The following is a 23,499-nucleotide window of genomic DNA, read 5'->3' on the forward strand; positions in this document are numbered from 1 at the left end:
GTTCTAATCCCAGTTCCATCGCTTGGTTGCTTTGAGACCTTGGGCAAGTTGTTTAACTTCTCAGTGCCTCAGTTGCCTCTCTGTCAAACGGGGTTAAAACCCTTTTTCTCTCTCCCTCACAGACTATGAGCCCCCTGTGGGGACAAGGGCTGTCTCCAACCTGATTATCCTGCATCTACCCCAGAGCAGGGCTTGGCACCTAGTCAACACTTGAATACCACTATTATTATTAGTGTTTGCTTCACTGGGAGAGAATGAGGATAACCGTTGGTTTCCTTGAGATACCTGCTGGGTTTCTATTAAGGATCCTGTGCGGTCTGTCCCCGTCAGAGTCACCGTCTCTGTTCTGGGGCTTTTAGCGGTTCTTCCCACCCCTGGGAGGGCTCCTCTGGTACAAGACGGGATCTCGGTACCACCTGAGTTGACGATCAAAAAAAAAAAAGAAAAAGTAAAAAGCACCGAAACTCATCAGCCAGTGTGAGGAATTTCCAGCTGCGTACAGTGCCAGAGTGTACTGAAAACTACCATCTGGGAAACGGCAGAATCCAAGTCTTCAGGCCCCAAAACACAACGAAACATTTCCACGGTTCCTGAACTAACACCAGAACGGCTTCCCCCGGAACAGACCCAGCCCAGCAGTTAGCAGGTTCTTCCTTTCTGGCGCAAAGACCGGAGGATGGGGGGAAAATCAAAGCGCGTGTTTGAATCTCGGCCCCCTACTTCTGTTTCTCCACCGCGTGAATTCTCCGATGGGCGCTAAAATGCGAGCTGTTGTTGAAGTCCTTCCCGCATTCGGTGCATTTATAGGGTTTCTCCCCCGTGTGAATCCTCTGGTGTATGATGAGACTCGAGCTCTGGTTAAAACACTTCCCGCACTCCCCGCATTTATAGGGTTTCTCCCCAGTGTGGATCCTCTGGTGGGTAATGAGGTTGGAGCGGTCCCGAAAGTTCTTCCCACATTCGAGACACTTGTAGGGTTTCTCTCCCGAGTGGACCCTCTGGTGCGTGACGAGCTTGGAGCGCTCACCGAAGCACTTCCCACACTCGAGGCACTCGTACGGCTTCTCGCCCGTGTGCATCCTCCGGTGACTGGCGAGAGTGGAGCTCTTCCTGAAACTCTTGCCGCACTCGGGGCACTCGTACGGCTTCTCGCCGGCGTGCATCCTTTGGTGGGTGGAGAGGGCCGAACTCTTGGTGAAACTTTTCCCACACTCGGGACAGCTGTAGAGTTTTTCTCCCGGCTGGGTTCTTTGGTGGTTGGTGACGGTCGGGTTCTTACTGGCCCCCGCCTCGCTGTCCGGCCAGTCCGGGGGCCCGTCCCCGCGCTCGCCGCACCTCTCGGAGTTTTCGACCGCGTGGATCCTCTGGTGCTTAATCAGGTTGGAGCTCTGATTGAAGCTCTTCCAACACTCGCCGCACCTGTACGGCTTCTCTCCCGTGTGAATCCGCTGGTGCGCCACGAGGTTCGAGTGGTCGCTGAAACTCTTCCCGCACTCGGGGCACTTGTACGGCTTCTCTCCGGTGTGGATCCGCTGGTGGGTATTGAGGTTTGAGCGGTCACTGAAGCTCTTCCCACATTCTAGGCATTTGTAGGGTTTCTCCCCCGTGTGGATTCTCTGGTGGGCGATGAAGTGCGAGCTCCGGCTGAAGCTCTTCACGCACTCCCCGCATTTATAGGGTTTGTCGACCACCAGGTAGAGTCCCTGCTGGTCTATGAGTTTCCCCAAGCCCTCTTCGAGTGTCGCTCTCCCCCACCTCTCTCCAGGGAAACCTGCCCAGTGTCCTTCTAACTCACATTCGTCCTCACAGTCCTTCTTCCAGGAGGGAAGCCGGGAAACACCGTCTTTGGAGTTTTCCAATAAGGCCCGAGGCAGGACCACGGCCACGGAGGTTGCCGGGTCCGGGTTCTGCTCCTCATTCTCGCTCTGGCTCTCAAAACCTGAAGGAAATCAGAGGAAATAATAATAATAATGATGGCATTTATTAAGCGCTTACTATGTGCAAAGCACTGTTCTAAGCGCCGGGGATATGACAGTTGGCACTCATTCTCTCTGCTGGGAAGACAGGGAACTGGAAGAGGGGTTGGGGTGGGGGGCTCCCAGAGAGGGTTTGATAAGGAGCATTTCTTGAGCATTCAATGGGGCTTCTATGGATAAGATAGAAATATTAGCTCCCAGAAGACGCGCAGCTTTAAACTCTTCTATCGGAGGTGCCTGGAAGGACGCTAGGCAAGTGTCCTTTCGACGTTCTGGAGCTCGACACTAGTTCATTCATTCATATTTACTGAGCGCTTACTGTGTGCAGAGCACTGGACTAAGCGCTTGGGAAGTACAAGTCGGCAACGTATCGAGACGGTCCTTACCCAACAACGGGCTCACAGTCTAGACGGGGCTCACAACCCCAGGATGACACGAAAGTTAAGGCACTGTCTGCTGATCACCAATCTTCCCTGAAACCAACCCCAGTAGCAACCTGGGCTCGGAGAAGAAAAGTTGATAAAGAAAATGTTACAGTAGCGACCTTGGCCCGGGGCAGGAGAGATGAGAAGGCAAGTATTAGATGATCTCCTCTTCCCTTTTTCCCCGAGGGAAGGGCACAAAAGAAAAGCACAAGCCACGCTCTATGCGTGGCAGGAAGGCACAATTTCAAGGAATCATTAGCTTTTGGACTTCTTCTGAAAGGCCGTAGTATCCTTTCTTGTGGCGGAGGCTGAGGATTTATCATCAGTGCTATTTACTGAGTGCATACTGGGTTCAGACCACAGTATTAAGTGCTTGGGAGAGTAGAGAAGCAGTGTGGCTCAGTGGAAAGAGCACGGGCTTTGGAGTCAGAGGTCATGGGTTCAAATCCCGGCTCCGCCAACTGTCGGCTGTGTGACTTTGGGCAAGTCACTTCACTTCTCTGGGCCTCAGTTACCTCATCTGGAAAATGGGGAATAAATCTGTGAGCCCCCCGTGGGACAACCTGATCAGCTTGTAACCTCCCCAGCGCTTAGAACAGTGCTGTGCATACAGTAAGCGCTTAACAAATACCATCTTTATTAGAGAAGCAGCGTGGCTCAGTGGAAAGAGCCCAGGCTTTGGAGTCAGAGGTCATGGGTTCAAATCCCGGCTCCGCCAATTGTCAGCTGTGTGACTTTGGGCAAGTCACTTCACTTCTCTGGGCCTCAGTTACCTCATCTGGAAAATGGGGATTAAGATTGTGAGCCCCCCGTGCGACAACCTGATCACCTTGTAACCTCCTCAGTGCTTAGAACAGTGCTTTGCACATAGTAAGCGCTTAATAAATGCCATTATTATTATTATTATTACCATACGACAGAATCGGCAGACACATTCCCTGCCCACAACGAGCTTACTCCACACCTTCAACCTTACGAATGCTGACTGGACCACTGATCACACTGCTTGTTACGTGCCTTCGCTAAAGTCAGAAGAGGAAACGGGCCTAAAGTCGCCGCACGAGGGATTTGGTTTGTTTCACAGGAAGAATTTCTGAAGTGTAAAGGGATTTTAAAAACTGCGATACACCAAAATATGCTAAGGACGCCTTTCCTGGATGGTCTAGATAAGGCAGGCAACTAAAAAAAAAAAAATTAAGCTTGAACACCTGACTTGGCTAAATGATCTAGTCCCTGCCTCTAATTCGGCAGGAAGGGGTAGACGAGGAAGTGTAAGGGAGAACAGATGAAAAGGCAGAGAGATTTTTGAAGAATCACAGCCTGTTCGCTTTGGATGCTAGACACAACTTCCCTCCCTGATCCCAGTTTCCCCTACTGGAAACTTCAAAAGCTGGGTTTAGAAATCCCGAGAAACCACGTGGAGAGCGGCGGCAGAAGCAGACGGCTGCGGCTACACACGAGGCTGCCGTTCTCCTTTGTGTCACTAACAGGCTCCCCTCAAACTGCCACTCCCCCGAACAGTCACTTGTCCCATCCCCGCAGGAAGATCTACCCAAAGTCCTGAGTTTGGAGGCAAGTAAATGTTCGGTTGGCATCCCTGGGAAATGTCTTGCTTCACTTAGAGATGGGAAAGGGCCTAGGCTCCTCTCCAGCCCCATGACTCCATCCTTTGTGCCCGAGTTAAATACACAGAAAAACTTGCCTACAGGAACATTAAGTCTGTAATATCAGTATACGTCTCACTTCTGCTATCAGGGCATGCACGTGCCTGGAACCTCAGATTTGGGAGGATGTCTGTTCTCTGCCTTGCCACCACAATCAAATAAGAATTGGACTCCTTTAGCCCTTTGGATTGGAGCTTATGGCAAAGACAGCATTGGGGAGAGTACGATACAACAATCACCAGACACACTCCCGGCCCATAACGAGCTTAACACCTTCCTAACTTTCTTCAGTGGAAAAAGTAGGGTTTGTGATGCCAGCTTACTGACGGGGAAACTGAGGCTGAGTCAGGGTTGCACTTGTTCTGAATCATCATCATCATCAATCGCATTTATTGAGCGCTTACTGTGTGCAGAGCACTGTACCAAGCGCTTGGGAAGTACAAGTTGGCAACATATAGAGACAGTCCCTACCCAACAGTGGGCTCACAGTCTAAAAGGGGGAGACAGAGAACAAAACCAAACATACTAACAAAATAAAATAAATCCCACTGAGAAGTAGCCTGGAGACCTTGGAGTTGTCTGCTCAGCCCGACCCACCGGCCGTCCTGCCTTTTCCTGAGTTTCTACGTGGGCCAGCGCCCAGCCGATCGAGACGCTTACCGGCGTGGCTCTGGAACGGGGCCGGGGCTTCAGGGTTCTCAAGGTGTTGAATCGGTGCCTCGATGCCCGGTTCGTCCTCATTCTCGTCCGGGACCGCCTCCTGCCCAGCTTCCTCGCCTTCCCAGCCCGCCTGCTCCTGGTCTTCACTCTCGGCATTGCTCCCCCCGGGCCCGGGGAGGTACGGGAACTCCTCCAGGCCGTCGGCTGCCTTCACCCCGACGCGGGCCCTCACCAGGACGTCCAGCTCCTCGTAGAAGGGGCAGGTCCCCGGCGGGTGGCTGCTCTTGGCCTTCCGGTAGCTCCTCAGGAGGTTTTTGAACCTGTAGCGACACTGCTCCAGCGTCCGGAGGAAGCCGTGCTCCCGCAGCCGCTCCGCTATGGCCCGGTACACCTGGCTGTTCTGGTGACAGGTCCGGAGCTTCTCGGAGAACGGAGCCTCGCCCAGGATGCCAAGGAAAGTCTTGGTTTCCTCGTAGCCCCAGTGCACGCCTGCTGCCAGGAGACAAAGTGTAAACCTATCAGGTGTGGCACGGGAGATCCCCCGGTGCCCGAGGGAAACCACAGAACTGGTGCCCCAGGGGTGGCGGCAACTGACAGGGGCGTCGTTCCCTAAATTGCTGGGGATACTTCCTGTCGGGCCTGCTGCCGTGACAGAGAGCCGTGACGGCGCTCGAAGAACCTCCAGAAGTGGCGGGGAGGGAACGTGTGGGTGCATGTTTGTGTGAGAGGGTGTTGGCGTGACCGTCCTGCAACAGCCGTAGTCTTAGAGGCTGTGACACAGCTGTACTGCTGGTTCCGACGGCAAGCCCTTTCCTTAATTACTAGATCTTCTGACTCACGTTCCTGGCGCTGGCACCAATACACCCACAGGGATCGTCTCAACTCTCCCCTGTCCTCACACCCTTTTCCCTCCGGCCGTCACCGGCCGCTCTGCCACCCTTCCGACAGCGGAAACCCAAGGACGCGGCTTGGCCAGATCTGGCCAGCTTCCTGGGCCCCCACATCCACAGCACGGTGTGTTAGAGAAGAGGAATGGGCCAGACCCCAACGACTCACTCTGAGGGCCAGTGGGCAAATGGTCACGTCCAACACACACGTCCACTTCCCCTTCTGTTTCTAGGGCGCTTCTGTCCTACACAGTGGGGCAGGGGCAGGGCCCGAGAGCAGATTTCCAATCCACGCCAGTCTCCCCTAAGAGAGAGCCGGCACTCCAGAGCGTAGTCCCGGCCCCGCTTCTCCCCAGGCCCCTCGGGAGCTCTCCGGGGCTGCTTTTCTAGAGGGAACAAACCTGATTTTATTTAACTCCGAAAGAGAGGAAGGACGCCCCCTCCTTGGAAGCTGAAGGGGGAGAAGAATTGTCTGCTCCCGTTTCTGTTCCAACCTCCCACGACAAACCTCCCAAGAGATTCTCTCCATTGGAGGAGCCTCTTGTGCTTGGCTGGCTACTCTGTCCCTTTCGGGGTGCGGGCCGGTACCCCACTGCTAAAGCGGTTCTTACCGACGCGATTTTGGAACAGGGCTGGGGCTCCGGACGCCTCCGACTCCTGCGTCGACTCTTCGATGACCAAATCGTCACCGTTACAATCCTCGAAAGCCACGGCCTCCTCCGCGCCCTCATTTTCCCATCCGCTTTGCTCCTGGTCTTCTGGGTCGGCCTCCGCGTCACCCCCGGACCTGGAAATGTACAGGGACTCTTCCAGGCCATCAGTTGCCCTCACCCCCGCCCGGGCTCTCACCAAGGCGTCCAGCTCCTCGTAGAAGGGACAGGTCCCCGGCGGGTGGCTGCTCTTGGCCTTCCGGTAGCTCCTCAGCAGGTTTTTGACTCGGTAGCGACATTGCTCCAGCGTCCGGAGGAAGCCGTGCTCCCGCAGCCGCTCCGCTATGGCCCGGTACAGATGGCGGTTCTGGTGACAGGTCCGGAGCTTCTCGGAGAACGGAGCCTCGCCCAGAATCGCCAGGAACGTCTTGGTTTCCTCATAGCCCCAGTGCACGCCCGAAACCTTCAAATCCTCCACATCCCAGTGCTCCTGCTCTTCCCAGCTTTTCACCTCTTTCCTTACAGATGGCTGCCCTGGTCTCCCTTGTTCTTCCCCTAGGTCGGGGTCTCTTGGGGTCCTCTCTTCCGCAAAGCCCTGGAACTCCACCTTCCACACTTCCTTTCCTGGCTCCAGCTGGGAGATCACAGCGGGTTTTAAAACGGGTAATCCTATTCATGGGAAACCAGAGAGGAAATACGATGCTTTCAAAATGAGGAACTACTTATCGATCACCCTGTACGAGACCAACAAAAGTGTCATTTGGATGGACTTTTTTTTCAGCCCTAGGATCCGGAAGGATGAAGCAACTGGTGGAACAAAGAACTGCAAAGGAGTTTCTGACATTTATCTGGGAATGCCACAGAAAGTGAAAGGCTTCCAGGCTGTCCATCCCCTCGCCCCCTCCTACCTCACCTCCCTTCTCTCCTTCTACAGCCCAGTCCGCACCCTCCGCTCCTCCACCGTTGATCTCCTCACCGTACCTCGCTCTCGCCTGTCTCGCCATCGATCCCCGGCCCACGTCATCCCCCGGGCCTGGAATGTCCCCAATCCCTCTGCCCATCCGCCAAGCTAGCTCTCTTCCTCCCTTCAAGGCCCTGCTGAGAGCTCACCTCCTCCAGGAGGCCTTCCCAGACTGAGCCCCTTCCTTCCTCTCCCCCTCGTCCCCCTCTCCATCCCCCCCATCTTACCTCCTTCCCTTCCTCACAGCACCTGTATACATGTATATATGTTTGTACATATGGCGCTTAGTACAGTGCTCTGCACATAGTAAGCGCTCAATAAATATGATTGATTGATTGATTGATTGTACATATTTTTTTTACTCTATTTATTTATTTATTTTATTTGTACATATCTATTCTATTTATTTTATTTTGTTAGTATGTTTGGTTTTGTTCTCTGTCTCCCCCTTTTAGACTGTGAGCCCACTGTTGGGTAGGGACTGTCTCTATATGTTGCCGATTTGTACTTCCCAAGCGCTTAGTACAGTGCTCTGCACATAGTAAGCGCTCAATAAATACGATTGATGATGATGATGATGATGAAAATAAAGGCAGTTTGGAAAACCCAGGGTCAATCCACCTCTGTATCAAACAGAAACTCCTCATCATTGGCGTCAAAGCACTCCATCACCTTGGCCCTGGTTACCTTCCCTCGCCACTCTCCTGCTACAACCCAGCCTGTAAACTTCGCTCCTGTAATTCCCACCTTCTCACTGGGCCTGGATCCCGCCAACCCCTCGCCCGTGTCCTGCCTCTGGCCTGGAATGCCCTCCCTCCTCAAATCCCACAATTACTCTCCCCGTCTTCAACGCCTTACTGAAAGCACATCTCCTCCAAGAGTCCTCCTTTCCTCTTCTCCCACTCCCTTTCGCGTCTCCCTCACTTACTCCCTTTTCATTCCCTCTCCCCGCCACGCAGCTCTTACGTACATATCTGTAATTTATTTTATAATAATAATGATGGCATTTGTTAAGCACTTACTATATGCCAAGCACTGTTCTAAGCGCTGGGGGGGAAACAAGGTAATCAGGTTGTCCCACACGGGGCTCACAGTCTTAATCCACATTTTACTGAGGCACAGAGAAGTGACTTGCCCATTATATTAATGTCCGTCTCCCCCTCTAGACTGTAAGCTCGTTGTGGGCAGGGAATGTGTCTTGTTATATTGTACTCTCCTTAGCGCTTAGTACAGTGCTCTGCACACAGCAAGCTCTCAGTAAATACGATTGAATGAAAGGAAATCATTTACAATTAATCACAGGCATGTTTTTGGACTGTCGGCTGGACACGGATCAGCACAGAAGCACGGCTGTTAAAAAAGATCTGCCAGGGCGATGCACAATTTGAATCTAATACCCAGGGGTCCTGTGGAAATCCTCCCGGCCGCTAAGTGTGCCTGTGATGGGCTTAGCCTCTGAAATCAGTGAGAGAGAGAGATATGGTGAGCTTGGAAAAGATCCCACAAAACAGATCAGAAATCAGGCTTGTGGCATCAGGACTTAAAGAACTGGGATTATAGATCCGGGAAAAAAAAACAACAACTCAAGAAAGGAGGAGGAAAGTAATAATAATAATAATAATAATAATAATAATAATGGCATTTATTAAGCGCTTACTATGTGCAAAGCACTGTACTAAGCGCTGGGGAGGTTACAAGGTGATCAGGTTGTCCCACAGGGGACTCACAGTCTTAATCCCTGTTTTTCCAGATGAGGGAACTGAGGCCCAGACTTGCCCAAAGTCACAGAGCTGACAATTGGCAGAGCCGGGATTCGAACCCATCATCAATCGTATTTATTGAGCGCTTACTGTGTGCAGAGCACTGTACTAAGCGCTTTTGACCCCTGACTCCAAAGCCGAGGTTCTTTCCACTGAGCCACACTGCTTCCCCGAGTAGTTATCATTACACAAGTACTGTTATTGTACAGAAGATGTCAACTGCTCGTCTCCATTTTCCTCGAAGACATCAAGAGGCGCCAACCTTTTTTTTCAATTTAGAGACAAGGATGAAGTTCTGCTTGTGATTTTAAACACTGGAACAGGTTCCCAGGCAATGCCGTGGAACTACCTTTCTCGGACCTGTTTTAGGATGGGAGACCCCTTGACGGCAATCATCTCTGCACCTGTGATTCCTTGCTACGCACGCCTGCAAAAGGGGCACCAAGGCTTAGAGGGCTCTTTTAGACTGTGAGCCCACTGTTGGGTAGGGACTGTCTCTATATGTTGCCAACTTGTACTTCCCAAGCGCTTAGTACAGTGCCCTGCACACAGTAAGCGCTCAATAAATACGATTGATGATGATGATTGCTCCAGAGAGCTGAGGGCTTTCCCAACCCACAGCTTCTTATTCAGAGGGTTAAGCGTCCTTACCGGGAGGGATCTCATTCGCCTGGTGCTCCTGACTGATGTCCCCGTACAGGTCCTTCTGAGCAGGGCTCAGGTGGTCCGGGACTTCCTGGGAGAGATACAAGGGCACGGGTTCAAACCTCAAAGGCGCCCAAACCACCCAAGACCCTCACTCAGTCCTTGCTGGCGGGGAGCTGACGCACCCACCCATCTGCGGGAGCTGGAACAGGCAAGGGAAAGGAGATGATTCAGGGTAACCAGGGGGGTCTGGGGGAACGGAAAACACTAACAGACCTACCTTTATGTAGCCGAGGACAGAAAATAAGGCTAAAATCTGCCCCCACCGATGGAGGGAGGTTGGCTCTACGGGGTGGGAAGACTACAGGGCCACAATTCGGCAGCAAAGGTGCGACCTCGAGAAGCGCAGAACCAACCGCAGCTCACCTGGGATTCGGCCGCCATCTCCCAGTCGTCGTCACTCTCCACCTTGGGCAGGGCAGGAACCCGGGGGATAAGCACGGCTGAGGGGGGAAAGGAGCCACTGAAGTCTCAGCTCTCAGTGTTTTTGGTCTGGCAGCCCCCCCAGATCTGATTTTGCACTTGGAGGCCCCTACGTCTGCGTGTCAAAAACCATAGTCACCCTAGGGCTCAGTGGGGATTTTATTCATTCATTCACTCATTCAATCGCATTTATTGAGCGCTTACTGTGTGCAGAGCACTGTACTACGCACTTGGGAAGTACAAGTCGGCAACATATAGAGACGGTCCCTACCCAACAACGGGCTCACAGTCTAGAAGGGGGAGACAGAGAACAAAACAAAACATGTAGACGGGAGTCAAAATCGTCAGGACAAACAGAATTATAGCTATATGCACATCATTATTTTACCTTTTTCTCTTATTCAGGCTCTGAAAACTTTCCCAATATATCTGATGGTGGATTACAATACACCTGACTTTTAGGGCCTCCCTGTTCAAGTCAGTTTTGAGGGGGACTAGGGATCGCCTCTCATTCACTAATGTTTCTCTACCCGAGTCCAGGACCAAACCACTCCAACACCACAAACATCAATCAATCAGTGCTAGTTACTGAGGATCTACTGGTTCAGAACACTTTACTAAGTGCCTGGATGAGTACAAAAGAATGAACAGACACGATCCCCGTCCACAAGGAAACTGCAATCTAATGGAGTCTGGAAGGAGAGGAAGGGGCAAACCCTGGAAATGTTGTGGAAGGAAAAAAATGACAGGATTGGGTGACGGATTAAAAATGGGGGCCGAGAGAGAGGATGGAGTCAGGGATAATGCTAGGGTGGAGGGTCAAAGGTCTATGTGGTCAAACGTGATGGGAAAATGATTTTAGAAAGTGGGAAGGGCTAGGGTTGGAGGCACAGATGGAGGGGCTGGATTTAGAAAGCAGGCAGGAGATTTCCTCTGGAGAGACGGCTTTACGGGTGAGTTTGCATGCAGAGGTGGAAGGGAGTAGGGGAGGTGAGCGGAAGACTTTGGGGAACCTACCCCTGGTCGGTTCGACTTTGTCGATATAGTAGGCAAGGTCACTGGTCACTGGGGATGAGAAAACACGCAAAGACAGGAGTTACTGGGATTCCGATTCCTCTCGAGGCATCTGGGAGGAGATCCTGCTGGGCACTCATCCACGACTCCGATTCTCGAGCCCCCCTGCAGGTGTCAGGGACTCTCCGCCCAAGCGCCTTGTGGGCAGGGTTCGCATTTACCGACAGCATTGCACTGGACTTTCCCAAGCGCTTAGTTCCGTAGTCTGGGCACAGTACGGGCTCTATAAACACCATCGATTGATCGGAAAGCCCCTCTCTCCGGCAACACCTGGCTTCGCACCCTCACCCACTGAGAGTTCCCGTTCTCACCGCTCTCCTCCAAGGGCTGGGACTCTTCCTTGGGCCTTAGGTGTTCCTGGGACCCCGGCGTTGGGCTCCACGCCCCTAGTTTCTGGAATTTCGCCCCCGACTGGGGCTCCGCTGGCTCTAGCTGGAAGCTCTGTGACTCCGGCCTGGCTCCCAGGGGCACCATCGTCTTGATGAACACTTCCTTTCTCTGTAAACAGACAGGGGACTGAGAGAAATTCCCAATATTTAACGCCCCCCCAGGGCTCAGAGATCAAGGGTATGTCCCCACAAGCATAGGAAGACCCATTTAAGAAAGCAAGGCTAAGAACTTTGGTTAAACCAGACCCAACTCCCCAACCCCGCTGAGCAAAGCCTCTGATTTCCTATCTTGAACCCCAGGGCGACTGCCCTTCTGGGCCTTTCTCAAGCCAAGAAAATGATCCTCTCGATCCAAAGTGGCCATGAAGATTTACACAGGTATACCCAGGATGCGTGACACTCAACCATCCCTTCTCTTAAGGAATGCGCGGCAAGGGTTCCTCTTACTGGGGAAGTGAAGCAAGGCTCTTGGAAGGGGAAAAACTGAGGCTCTGAACCCATTGGTAAAACGAAGCTCTCTTTACCCCAGAGAGGATGAAAGCTGCTGAGCTCAATCCAGTCACCGGCTCCAGCTGAGGGGAAAAACCTTCCTGCTCAATGAGCAGGAGACGGTCCGGCAACGTGATAGATGCTCTCTGCGGGAGCCAATCTCGCCCCAGCTGTCCTCTCCCACCTTGCTACTCCCCACTCGACTGTCCCAACCATTCTCTTGGTGATAATTATAATAATGATGGCATTTATTAAGCGCTTACTAGGTGCAAAGCACTGTTCTAAGCGCTGAGGAGGTTACAAGGTGACCAGGTTGTCCCATGTGGGGCTCACAGTCTTAATCCCCATTTTACAGATGAGGTAACTGAGGCACAGAGAAGTGAAGTGACTTGCCCAAAGTCACACAGCTGACAATTGGCAGAGCCGGGGTTTGAACCCATGACCTCTGACTCCAAAGCCCGGGCTCTTTTTCACTGAGCCATGCTGCTTCTCAATTATGGTATTTGTTAAGCGCTTACTTTGTGCCAAGCACTGTTCGAAGCGCTCGGATACAGACAACTGAGGTGGCCACGGTCCCTGGTCCCAGATGGGCTCGAGGGAGTAAGGGGGCATAATCCCCGCTGTACAGACAAGGAAACTAAAGCGCAGAGAAGTGAAGCGACTTGCCCACGGATACACAGCAGACAGGTGGTGGATCTGGGATTAGAATCCAGGTCCTCTGAATCCCAGGCCTGTGCGCTTTCCACTAATAATAATAATTGTGGTACCTGTTAAGTGATTACTATGTGCCAAGCACTACACTAAGCACTGGTCATCAGGTCCCACGTGAGCCTCACGGTCAAAGCAGGACGGGTATTGAATCCGCATTATACAGATGAGGGAACTGAGGCACCAAGAAGTGAAGTGACTTGCCCACGGATACACAGCAGACAGGTGGTGGATCTGGGATTAGAATCCAGGTCCTTTGAATCCCAGGCCTGTGCGCTTTCCACTAATAATAATAATTGTGGTACCTGTTAAGTGATTACTATGTGCCAAGCACTACACTAAGCACTGGTCATCAGGTCCCACGTGAGCCTCACGGTCAAAGCAGGACGGGTATTGAATCCGCATTATACAGATGAGGGAACTGAGGCACCAAGAAGTGAAGCGACTTGCCCACGGATACACAGCAGACAGGTGGTGGATCTGGGATTAGAATCCAGGTCCTCTGAATCCCAGGCCTGTGCGCTTTCCACTAATAATAATAATAATTGTGGTACCTGTTAAGTGCTTACTATGTGCCAAGCACTACACTAAGCAGTGGTCATCAGGTCCCACGTGAGGCTCACGGTCAAAGCAGGACGGGTATTGAATCCGCATTATACAGATGAGGGAACTGAGGCACCAAGAAGTGAAGCGACTTGCCCATGGATACACAGCAGACAGGTGGTGGATCTGGGATTAGAATCCAGGTCCTCTGAATCCCAGGCCTGTGCGCTTTCCACTAATAATAATAATTGTGGTACCTGTTAAGTGATTACTATGTGCCAAGCACTACACTAAGCAGTGGTCATCAGGTCCCACGTGGGGCTCACGGTCAAAGCAGGACGGGTATTGAATCCGCATTATACAGATGAGGGAACTGAGGTGACTTGTCCAAGGTCACACATCAGAGAAGTGGCGGGGCCGGGATTAGAACCCAGGCCCGTGCTCTTTGCACTAGGCCGTGCTTCTTTCTCAAGGCATGGATAGTCTACGGTCTCGGGGCGTAGTTCGGGCTTCCGATCTCTTACCCACTGCCCTGCTCTCCTGGGCTCCGTCTGCCAATCCTCCACCAGAGCCACCGCCTCCTCCCCGCTCTCGGGACGCTGGCCCTGCACCCACGCCTGGATGTCCTTGGGCAGGATGTTCAGGAACTGCTCCAGCACCAGAAGCTCCACGATCTGCTCCTTCATGCGCAGCTCCGGTCTCAGCCATCGACAGCAGAGCTCCCACAGCTGACTAAACGCCTCGTGGGGCCCGGCCGCCTCCTGGTAGCGGAACTGCCGGAAGCGCCGGCGGGAAGCCTCGGGGCAGGGCTCGTTCCCTCGAGGAGGAGATTCTTGCTCCCAAGGGGCCTCCTCTTCCAGCTTCACCACCAGGAACCCTTCCTGCTCCTGTGGAGCCGGAGGCGGGGGGCACAGAGCCGCGGCCATCGCTTACATTTGGGAGAGGCCCCCCCCCAAGCCCGCTCTCTTCCTCCTCCGGGGAGGCCAAAGGGAAGAGCTTCTTCCTGCGGGGCACTGGAGACAAAGTAAGGGTGAGCAACACAAGTTCATTCATTCAATCGCATTTATTGAGCGCTTACTGTGTGCAAATTCATTCATTCGTTCAGTCGTACTTATTAAGCGCTTACTGTGTGCAGAGCACCGGACTAAGCGCTTCGGAAGGACGAGTCGGCAACATCTAGAGACCCAACAGTGGGCTCACAGTCTAGAAGGGGGAGACGGACAACAACACCAAACCCGGAGACAGGTGTCAAAATCGTCAGAACAGACAGAATTAAAGCGATACGCACATCATCATCAATCGTATTTATTGAGCGCTTACTGTGTGCAGAGCACTGTACTAAGCGCTTGGGAAGTATAAGTTGGCAACATACAGAGACAGTCCCTACCCAACAGTGGGCTCACAGTCTAAAAGGGGGAGACAGAGAACAAAACCAAACATACTAACAAAATAAAATAAATAGAATAGATATGTACAAGTAAAATAAATAAATAAATAGAGTAACAAATATGTACAAACATATATACATATATACAGGTGCTGTGGGGAAGGGAAGGAGGTAAGATGGGGGGTGGAGAGGGGGATGAGGGGGAGAAGAAGGAAGGGGCTCAGTCTGGGAAGGCCTCCTGGAGGAGGTGAGCTCTCAACACATCAACAAATCACATGGGGGCCCTGCAGCCAGACCTGCTCCATGACCTTATAATCATAATGACGGCATTTGTTAAGCGCTTACTATGTGCAAAGCACTGTTCTAAGCGCTGGGGAGGTTACAAGGTGATCGGGTTGTCCCACAGAGGGGCTTACAGTCTTAACCCCCATTTTACAGGTGAGGTAACTGAGGCACAGAGAAGTGAAGTGACTTGCCCAGTCACACAGCTGACAACTGGCGGAGACGGAATTTGAACCCACGACCTCTGACTCCAAAGCCCGGGCTCTTTCCACTGAGCCACGCTGCTTCTCTAATAATTACCTTATGGGTAATAATAATAACAATAATAATCAATCAATCGTATTTATTGAGCACTTACTGTGCGCAAAGCACTGTACTAAGCGCTTGGGAAGTACAAGTCGGCAACACATAGAGACAGTCCCTACCCAACAGCAGGCTCACAGTCTAGAAGGGGGAGACAGAGAACAAAACCAAACATACTAACAAAATAAAATAAATAGAATAGATATGTACAAGTAAGATAAATAAATAAAGTAATAAATACGTACAAACATATATACATATATACAGGTGCTGTGGGGAAGGGAAGGAGGTAAGATGCGGGGGATGGAGAGGGGGACGAGGGAATAATAATAACAATAATAATGATAGTACTTGTTAAATAAGAATAACAGCAGCAATAATAATTATAGTACTTGTTAAGTTCTCACTATGTGCCGAGCACCGTGTTAAGCGCTGGGGTAGATACAAGGTAATCAGGTTGTAATAATAATAACAATAATAATGATAGCACTTGTTAAATAAGAATAACAGCAGCAATAATAATTATAGTACTTGTTAAGTTCTTACTATGTGCCGAGCACCGTTCTAAGAGCCGGGGTAGATACAAGGTAATCAGGTTGTAATAATAATAACAATAATAATGATAGCACTTGTTAAATAAGAATAACAACAGCAATAATAATTATAGTACTTGTTAAATTTTTACTATGTGTGGAGCACCGTTCTAAGCACCGGGGTAGATACAAGGTAATCAGGTTGTAATAATAATAACAATAATAATGATAGCACTTCTTAAATAAGAATAACAGCAGCAATAATAATTATAGTACTTGTTAAATTTTTACTATGTGTGGAGCACCGTTCTAAGCACCGGGGTAGATACAAGGTAATCAGGTTGTAATAATAACAACAATAATAATGATAGCACTTGTTAAAAAAGAATAACAACAGTGAAGCCAAGGTTCGATCGTGTTTCCAGAAAGGGGTGGCCGACACTGTCGGGTAGGGACCGTCTCTATATTCATTCATTCATTCAATCATATTTATTGAGCACTTACTGTGTGCAGAGCACTGTACTAAGCACTTGGGAAGTACAAGTTGGCAACATATAGAGACGGTCGCTACCCGACAGTGGGCTCACAGTCTAGAAGGAGCACAGAGTAAGCGCTCAATAAATATGACTGACAAAAAACCCCCTCCCGTCGTCTCCAGTTATCACCCCATCTTCCTCCTACCATTCCTTTCCAAACTTGTTGAGTGTCTTCACTCACTGCCTCTAATTTCTTCTCTTCCAATATCCTCCTCAACACCCCGCACACTGGTTTCCGCTCCCTTCGCCGCCTGGGCATGGAAATACTCTAATGTCACCAACGACTTCCTTCTTGCCAAATCCAATGACCTCTACCTCCATCCTCACCCTCCACCTCTCAGCTGTCTTCAACACTGTTGGCCACCCCCTTCTGGAAACACGATCAATCAATCAATCAATTGCATTTATTGAGCGCTTACTGTGTGCAGAACACTGTACTAAGCGCTTGGGAAGTACAAGTCGGGATCATATAGAGACAGTCCCTACCCAACAGTGGGCTCACAGTCTAGAAGGGGGAGACAGAGAACAAAACCAAATATACTAACAAAATAAAATAAATAGAATAGATATGTACAAGTAAAATAAATAGAGTAATAAATACGTACAAACATATATACATATATACAGGTGCTGTGGGGAAGGGAAGGAGGTAAGATGGGGGGGATGGAGAGGGGGACGAGGGGGGAGAGGAAGGAAGGGGCTCAGTCTGGGAAGGCCTCCTGGAGGAGGTGAGCTCTCAGTAGGGCCTTGAAGGGATCGAACCTTGGCTTCCCTTACACCGTCCTCTCCTGGCTCTCCTTTCATTCATTCATTCAATCGTATTTATTGAGCGCTTACTGTGTGCAGAGCACTGGACTAAGCGCTTGGGAAGTCCAAGTTGGCAACATCCAGAGACGATCCCTACCCAACAGTGGGCTCACAGTCTAGAAGGGGGAGACAGAGAACCAGAACAAAACATATTAACGAAATAAAATAAATAGAATAAATATGTGGGCCGATCCTTTTCGGTCCCTTTCCCTCGCTCTTCTTCCGCCTCCCACCTCCTAATTGCTGGGGTCCCTCGGGGCTCAATTCCGGGTCCTCTTCTAGTCTCCATCCACACCCACTCCTTTGGAGAACATATTCACCACAGCTTCAGCTCGGCAAATGATTCCTCTCCCCCGTTACCTCTCTCCTCTGCAGTCTTGCAGATCCGCTGGCCTTCAGGATATCTCTACTTGGATGTCCCGCTGACATCTCAAACTTAACGTGTCCAAAACAGAACTCCTCATCTTCCCGTCCAACCCCTGTCCTCCCCCTGATTTCCCCATCACCGTAGGCAAGCCCACCAACCTATCTCCCAAGCCTGTAACCATGGCATTATCCTTGACTCATCTCTCTCATTCAACCCACACATTCAATCTGTCACGAAATCCTGTCAGTTCTACCTCCACAATATCTCTAGCATCCACCCTTTCCACTCCAAATGGCTACCACGCTGATCCGAGCTCTTATCAAATCCCACTCTATTGCGTCGGCCAGCTCACCGACCTCCATCTCAATGACCTCCCTGCCTCTTATCTTTCCCCTCTCCGGTCAAACCGTCACTCTGTTGTCTGGATCGTTTTTTTCTGAAAAAAGTTTAGTCTACACCTAAGACTCCTCAAAAGTCTTTAATGGGTGTCCATCCACCTTGGCGTCACACAGAAACTGCTTACATTGCTTCAAGCCCTCCTAAAATCACCTCTCCTCCAAGATGCCTTCCCTGACTAAACCTTCATTTCCCCCGTTCGCCCTGTTCTGCATCACCTATGCAGTCAGATCAATCAATCAATCGTATTTATTGAGTGCTTACTGTGTGCACAGCACTGTACTAAGCGCTTGGGAAGTACAAGTTGGCAACATATAGAGACGGTCCCTACCCAACAGTGGGCTCACAGTCTAAAAGGGGGAGACAGAGAACAAAACCAAACATACTAACAAAATAAAATAGACTAGATATGTACAAGTAAAATAAATAAATAGAGTGATAAATATGTACACACATATATACATATATACAGGTGCTGTGGGGAAGGGAAGGAGGTAAGATGGGGGGGATGGAGAGGGGGACGAGGGGGAGAGAGATCCCCTTAAGCATTTGATATTCACCCTACCCTAAGCCACACCGGCACTTCATCATCATCATCAATCACATTTATTGAGCGCTTACTGTGTGCAGAGCACTGTACTAAGCGCTTGGGAAGTACAAGTTGGCAACATATACAGACGGTCCCTACCCAACAGTGGGCTCACAGTCTAAAAGGGAGAGACAGAGAACAAAACCAAACATATTAACAAAATAAAATAAATAGAATAGATATGTACAAGTAAAATAAATACAGTAATAAATATGTACACACATATATACATATATACAGGTGATGTGGGGAAGGGAAGGAGGGAAGATGGGGGGGGGATGGAGAGGGGGATGAGGGGGAGAGGGGGCGAGAGATCCCCTTAAGCATTTGATATTCACCCTACCCTAAACCACACCGGCACTTCTGTACAAATCCTTAAAATCCGTCATTTTCTCCAACCTGTAATTCACCTTAACGTGTCTCCTCTAAAGTGAAAGCTCCTTGAGCGCACGGATCATATGTTGCCAACTTGTACTTCCCAAGCGCTTAGTACAGTGCTCTGCACACAGTAAGCGCTCAATAAATACGATTGATTGATTAGTACTGTAATAATAATAATAATAATAATTAGGGTATTTGTTAAGCACTTACTATGTGCCACACACCGTACTAAACACCGGGGTGGGGACAAGCAAATCAGATTGGACACAGTCCCTGGCCCACAAGGGGTTCACAGTCTCAATCTCCATTTTACAGATGAGGTAACTGAGGCACAGAGAAGTGAGGTGTCTTGCCGGACAAGTGGCAGAGCCGGAATTAGAACCCCTGACCTTGAGACTCTCAGCCCCGTGCTCTATCCACTATGTAACACTGCTTTCCTACACGCCCAAGCGCTTAGTAGAGTGCTCAGTACCCAGTAAGAGCTCCATAAGCATCACTGATTGGGAGACCTCCACAAAACTTCAATTCGGATGAACACAGACACCAGGAGAGCAGTGCCATTTTCCAAACTTTCTGCAGCGCTTAGAACAGTGCTTTGCACATAGTAAGCGCTCAATCAATGCCACCGTTATTATTATTATCACCAACCTGCAGAACTTTCTGCTCTGTAATCTTCAGGGACAAATCTGCAGCTCTTTTCACACCTCCTTCCTGAGAACAGGGCCACATTAGTCATGAAATCCAGCTCTCCTCCATCCATCCCGAGTCCCATTGTGTCTCTCACTGGGCTGCTGGATAAGCGCGGGGATCTAAGACTCAGAGTCTGGTCTCCACAATCCTGGATATGGACTAAGCTACACTTACTGGTTCTTTATCACGAATAATAATAATAATAATAATAATGGCATTTATTAAGCGCTTACTATGTGCAAGCTACACTTACTGGTTCCTTATCAAGTATAATAATAATGATGATGGCATTTATTAAGTGCTTACTATGTGCAAGCTACACTTACTGGTTCTTTATCAAGCATAATAATAATAATGATGGCATTTATTAAGCGCTTAATATGTGCAAGATACACTTACTGGTTCTTTATCACATATAATAATAATAATAATAATGGCATTTATTAAGCGCTTACTATGTGCAAGCTACACTTACTGGTTCTTTATCAAGTATAATAATAATAATGATGATGGCATTTATTAAGCGTTTACTATGTGCAAGCTACACTTACTGGTTCTTTATCAAGTATAATAATAATAATAATGATAATGATGGCATTAAGTGCTTACTATGCACAAGCTACACTTACTGGTTCTTTATCAAGTATAACAATAATAATAATGATGATGATGGCATTTAAGCGCTTACTATGTGCAAGCTACACTTACTGGTTCTTTATCAAGTATAATAACAATAATAATGATGATGGCATTTATTAAGCGCTTACTATGTGCAAGCTACACTTACTGGTTCTTTATCAAGTATAATAATAATAATAATGATGGCAGTTATTAAGTGCTTACTATGTGCAAGCTACACTTACTGGTTATCAAGTATAATAATAATAATAATAATAGTAATGATGGCATTTATGAAGCGCTTACTATGTGCAAGCTACACTTACTGGTTCTTTATCAAGTATAATAATAATAATAATAATAATAATAATGGCATTTATTAAGCGCTTACTATGTGCAAGCTACACTTACTGGTTCTTTATCAAGTATAACAACAATAATAATAATGATGATGGCATTTATTAATCGCTTCCTATGTGCAAGCTACACTTACTGGTTCTTTATCAAGTATAATAAGAATAATAATAATAATGATGGCATTTATTAAGCGCTTACTATGTGCAAGCTACACTTTGTTCTTTATCAAGTATAATAATAATAATGATGGCATTTATTAAGCGCTATGTGCAAGCTACACTTACTGGTTCTTTATCAAGTATAATAATAATAATAATGATGATGGCATTTATTAAGTGCTTACTATGTGCAAGCTACACTTACTGGTTCTTTATCAAGTATAATAATAATAATAATAATGACATTTATTAAGCGCTTACTATGTGCATGCTACACTTACTGGTTCTTTATCAAGTATAATAATAATAATGATGGCATTTATTAAGCACTTACTATGTGCAAGCTACACTTACTGGTTCTTTATCAAGTATAATAATAATAATAATAATAATGGCATTTATTAAGCGCTTACTATGTGCAAGCTACACTTACTGGTTCTTTATCAAGTATAATAATAATAATAATGATGGCATTTATTAAGCGATTACTATGTGCAAGCTACACTTACTGGTTCTTTATCAAGTATAACAACAATAATAATAATGATGATGGCATTTATTAAGCGCTTACTATGTGCAAGCTACACTTACTGGTTCTTTATCAAGTATAATAATAATAATAATGATGATAATGGCATTTATTAAGCGCTTACTATGTGCAAGCTACACTTACTGGTTCTTTATCAAGTATAATAATAATAATGATGGCATTTATTAAGCGCTTACTATGTGCAAGCTACACTTACTGGTTCTTTATCAAGTATAGTAATAATAATAATGATGATGATGGCATTTATTAAGCGTTTACTATGTGCTACACTTACCTGTTCTTTATCAAGTGTAATAATAATAATGATGGCATTTATTAAGCGCTTACTATGTGCAAGCTACACTTACTGGTTCTTTATCAAGTATAATAATAATAATGATGATGGCATTTATTAAGTGCTTACGATGTGCAAGCTACACTTACTCGTTCTTTATCAAGTATAATAATAATAATAATAATGATGATGATGGCATTTATTAAGCACTTACTACATACAAGCTACACTTACTGGTTCTTTATCAAATAATAATGATGGCATTTATTAAGCACTTACTATGTGCAAGCTACATTTACTGGTTCTTTATCAAGTATAATAATAATAATAACGATGGCATTTATTAAGCGCATACTATGTGCAAGCTACACTTACTGGTTCTTTATCTAGTAATAATAATAATGATGATGATGGCATTTATTAAGCGCTATGTGCAAGCTACACTTACTGGTTCTTTATCAAGTATAATAATAATAATGATGGCATTTATTAAGCGCTTACTATGTGCAAGCTACGCTTACTGGTTCTTTATCAAGTATAATAATAATAATGATGGCATTTATTAAGCGCTTACTATGTGCAAGCTACGCTTACTGGTTCTTTATCAAGTATAATAATAATAATAATAATGATGGCATTTATTAAGCACTTACTATGTGCAAGCTACACTTACTGGTTCTTTATCAAGTATAATAATAATAATAATGATGGCATTTATTAAGCGCTTACTATGTGCAAGCTACACTTACTGGTTCTTTATCAAGTATAATAATAATAATAATAATAATGATGGCATTTATTAAGCGCTTACTATGTGTAAGCTACACTTACTGGTTCTTTATCAAGTATAATAATAATAATGATGATGGCATTTATTAAGCGCTTACTATGTGCAAAGCACTGTTCTAAGCGCTGGGGAGGATACAAGGTGATCAGGTTGTCCCACGGGGGGTTCACAGTCTTCACCCCCATTTTCCAGATGAGGTAACTGAGGCACAGAGAAGTGATTTGCCCAAAGTCACACAGCTGACAATTGGCAGGGACGGGAGTTGAACCCATGACCTCTGACTCCAAAGCCCATGCTCTTTTCCACTGAGCCACGCTGCTTCTCTATCAAGTCTGCTCAATAGTATGTATTATTACGAATACTACTATCAATCAATCAATCAATCAATCGTATTTATTGAGCGCTTACTATGTGTAGAGCACTGTACTAAGCGCTTGGGAAGTACAAATTGGCATCACATAGAGACAGTCCCTACCCAACAGTGGGCTCACAGTCTAAAAGGGGGAGACAGAGAACAGAACCAAACATACCAACAAAATAAAATAAGTAGGATAGAAATGTACAAGTAAAATAAATAAATAAATAAATAAATAGAGTAATAAATATGTACAACCATATATACATATATACAGGTGCTGTGGGGAAGGGAAGGAGGTAAGACGGGGGGATGGAGGGGGGACGAGGGGGAGAGGAAGAAAGGGGCTCAGTCTGGGAAGGCCTCCTGGAGGAGGTGAGCTCTCAGTAGGGCCTTGAAGGGAGGAAGAGAGCTAGCTTGGCGGACGGGCAGAGGGAGGGCATTCCAGGACCGGGGGATGACGTGGGCCGGGGGTCGATGGCGGGACAGGCGAGAGCGAGGTACGGTGAGGAGATTAGCGGCGGAGGAGCGGAGGGTGCGGGCTGGGCTGGAGAAGGAGAGAAGGGAGGTGAGGTAGGAGGGGGCGAGGGGATGGACAGCCTTGAAGCCCAGGGTGAGGAGTTTCTGCCTGATGCGCAGATTGATCGGTAGCCATTGGAGGTTTTTGAGGAGGGGAGTGATATGTCCAGAGCGTTTCTGGACAAAGATAATCCGGGCAGCAGCATGAAGTATGGATTGAAGTGGAGAGAGACACGAGGATGGGAGATCAGAGAGAAGGCTGATGCAGTAGTCCAGACGGGATAGGATGAGAGCTT

The 23,499-nt window shown here is 48.1% G+C and overlaps 1 protein-coding gene across 3 annotated transcripts; it reads right to left on the reverse strand.

The window, feature by feature from the left end:
- Positions 1-200: 200 nt before the first annotated feature.
- On the reverse strand, positions 201-14,315 carry ZSCAN20 (zinc finger and SCAN domain containing 20). 3 transcript variants are annotated; one of them, XM_038747150.1, is made up of 8 exons: positions 13,839-14,315; positions 11,497-11,683; positions 11,129-11,176; positions 10,055-10,131; positions 9,635-9,719; positions 6,224-6,931; positions 4,726-5,214; positions 201-1,939 (listed from the first exon to the last, which is right to left on the reverse strand). In XM_038747150.1, the coding sequence occupies exons 1-8, from the start codon at positions 14,238-14,240 to the stop codon at positions 717-719; spliced, it is 3,219 nt and encodes a 1,072-aa protein (XP_038603078.1). In that variant the 5' UTR covers positions 14,241-14,315; the 3' UTR covers positions 201-716. The 3 variants fall into 3 exon arrangements, with proteins under 3 accessions (XP_038603078.1, XP_038603077.1, XP_038603079.1); XM_038747149.1 differs by having other exon boundaries at positions 4,726-5,217; XM_038747151.1 differs by lacking the exon at positions 11,129-11,176 and having other exon boundaries at positions 4,726-5,217.
- Positions 14,316-23,499: the final 9,184 nt, after the last annotated feature.

The sequence above is a fragment of the Tachyglossus aculeatus genome, chromosome 5 (assembly GCF_015852505.1).
Source record: "Tachyglossus aculeatus isolate mTacAcu1 chromosome 5, mTacAcu1.pri, whole genome shotgun sequence".
In the NCBI taxonomy this organism is placed as follows: domain Eukaryota; kingdom Metazoa; phylum Chordata; class Mammalia; order Monotremata; family Tachyglossidae; genus Tachyglossus; species Tachyglossus aculeatus.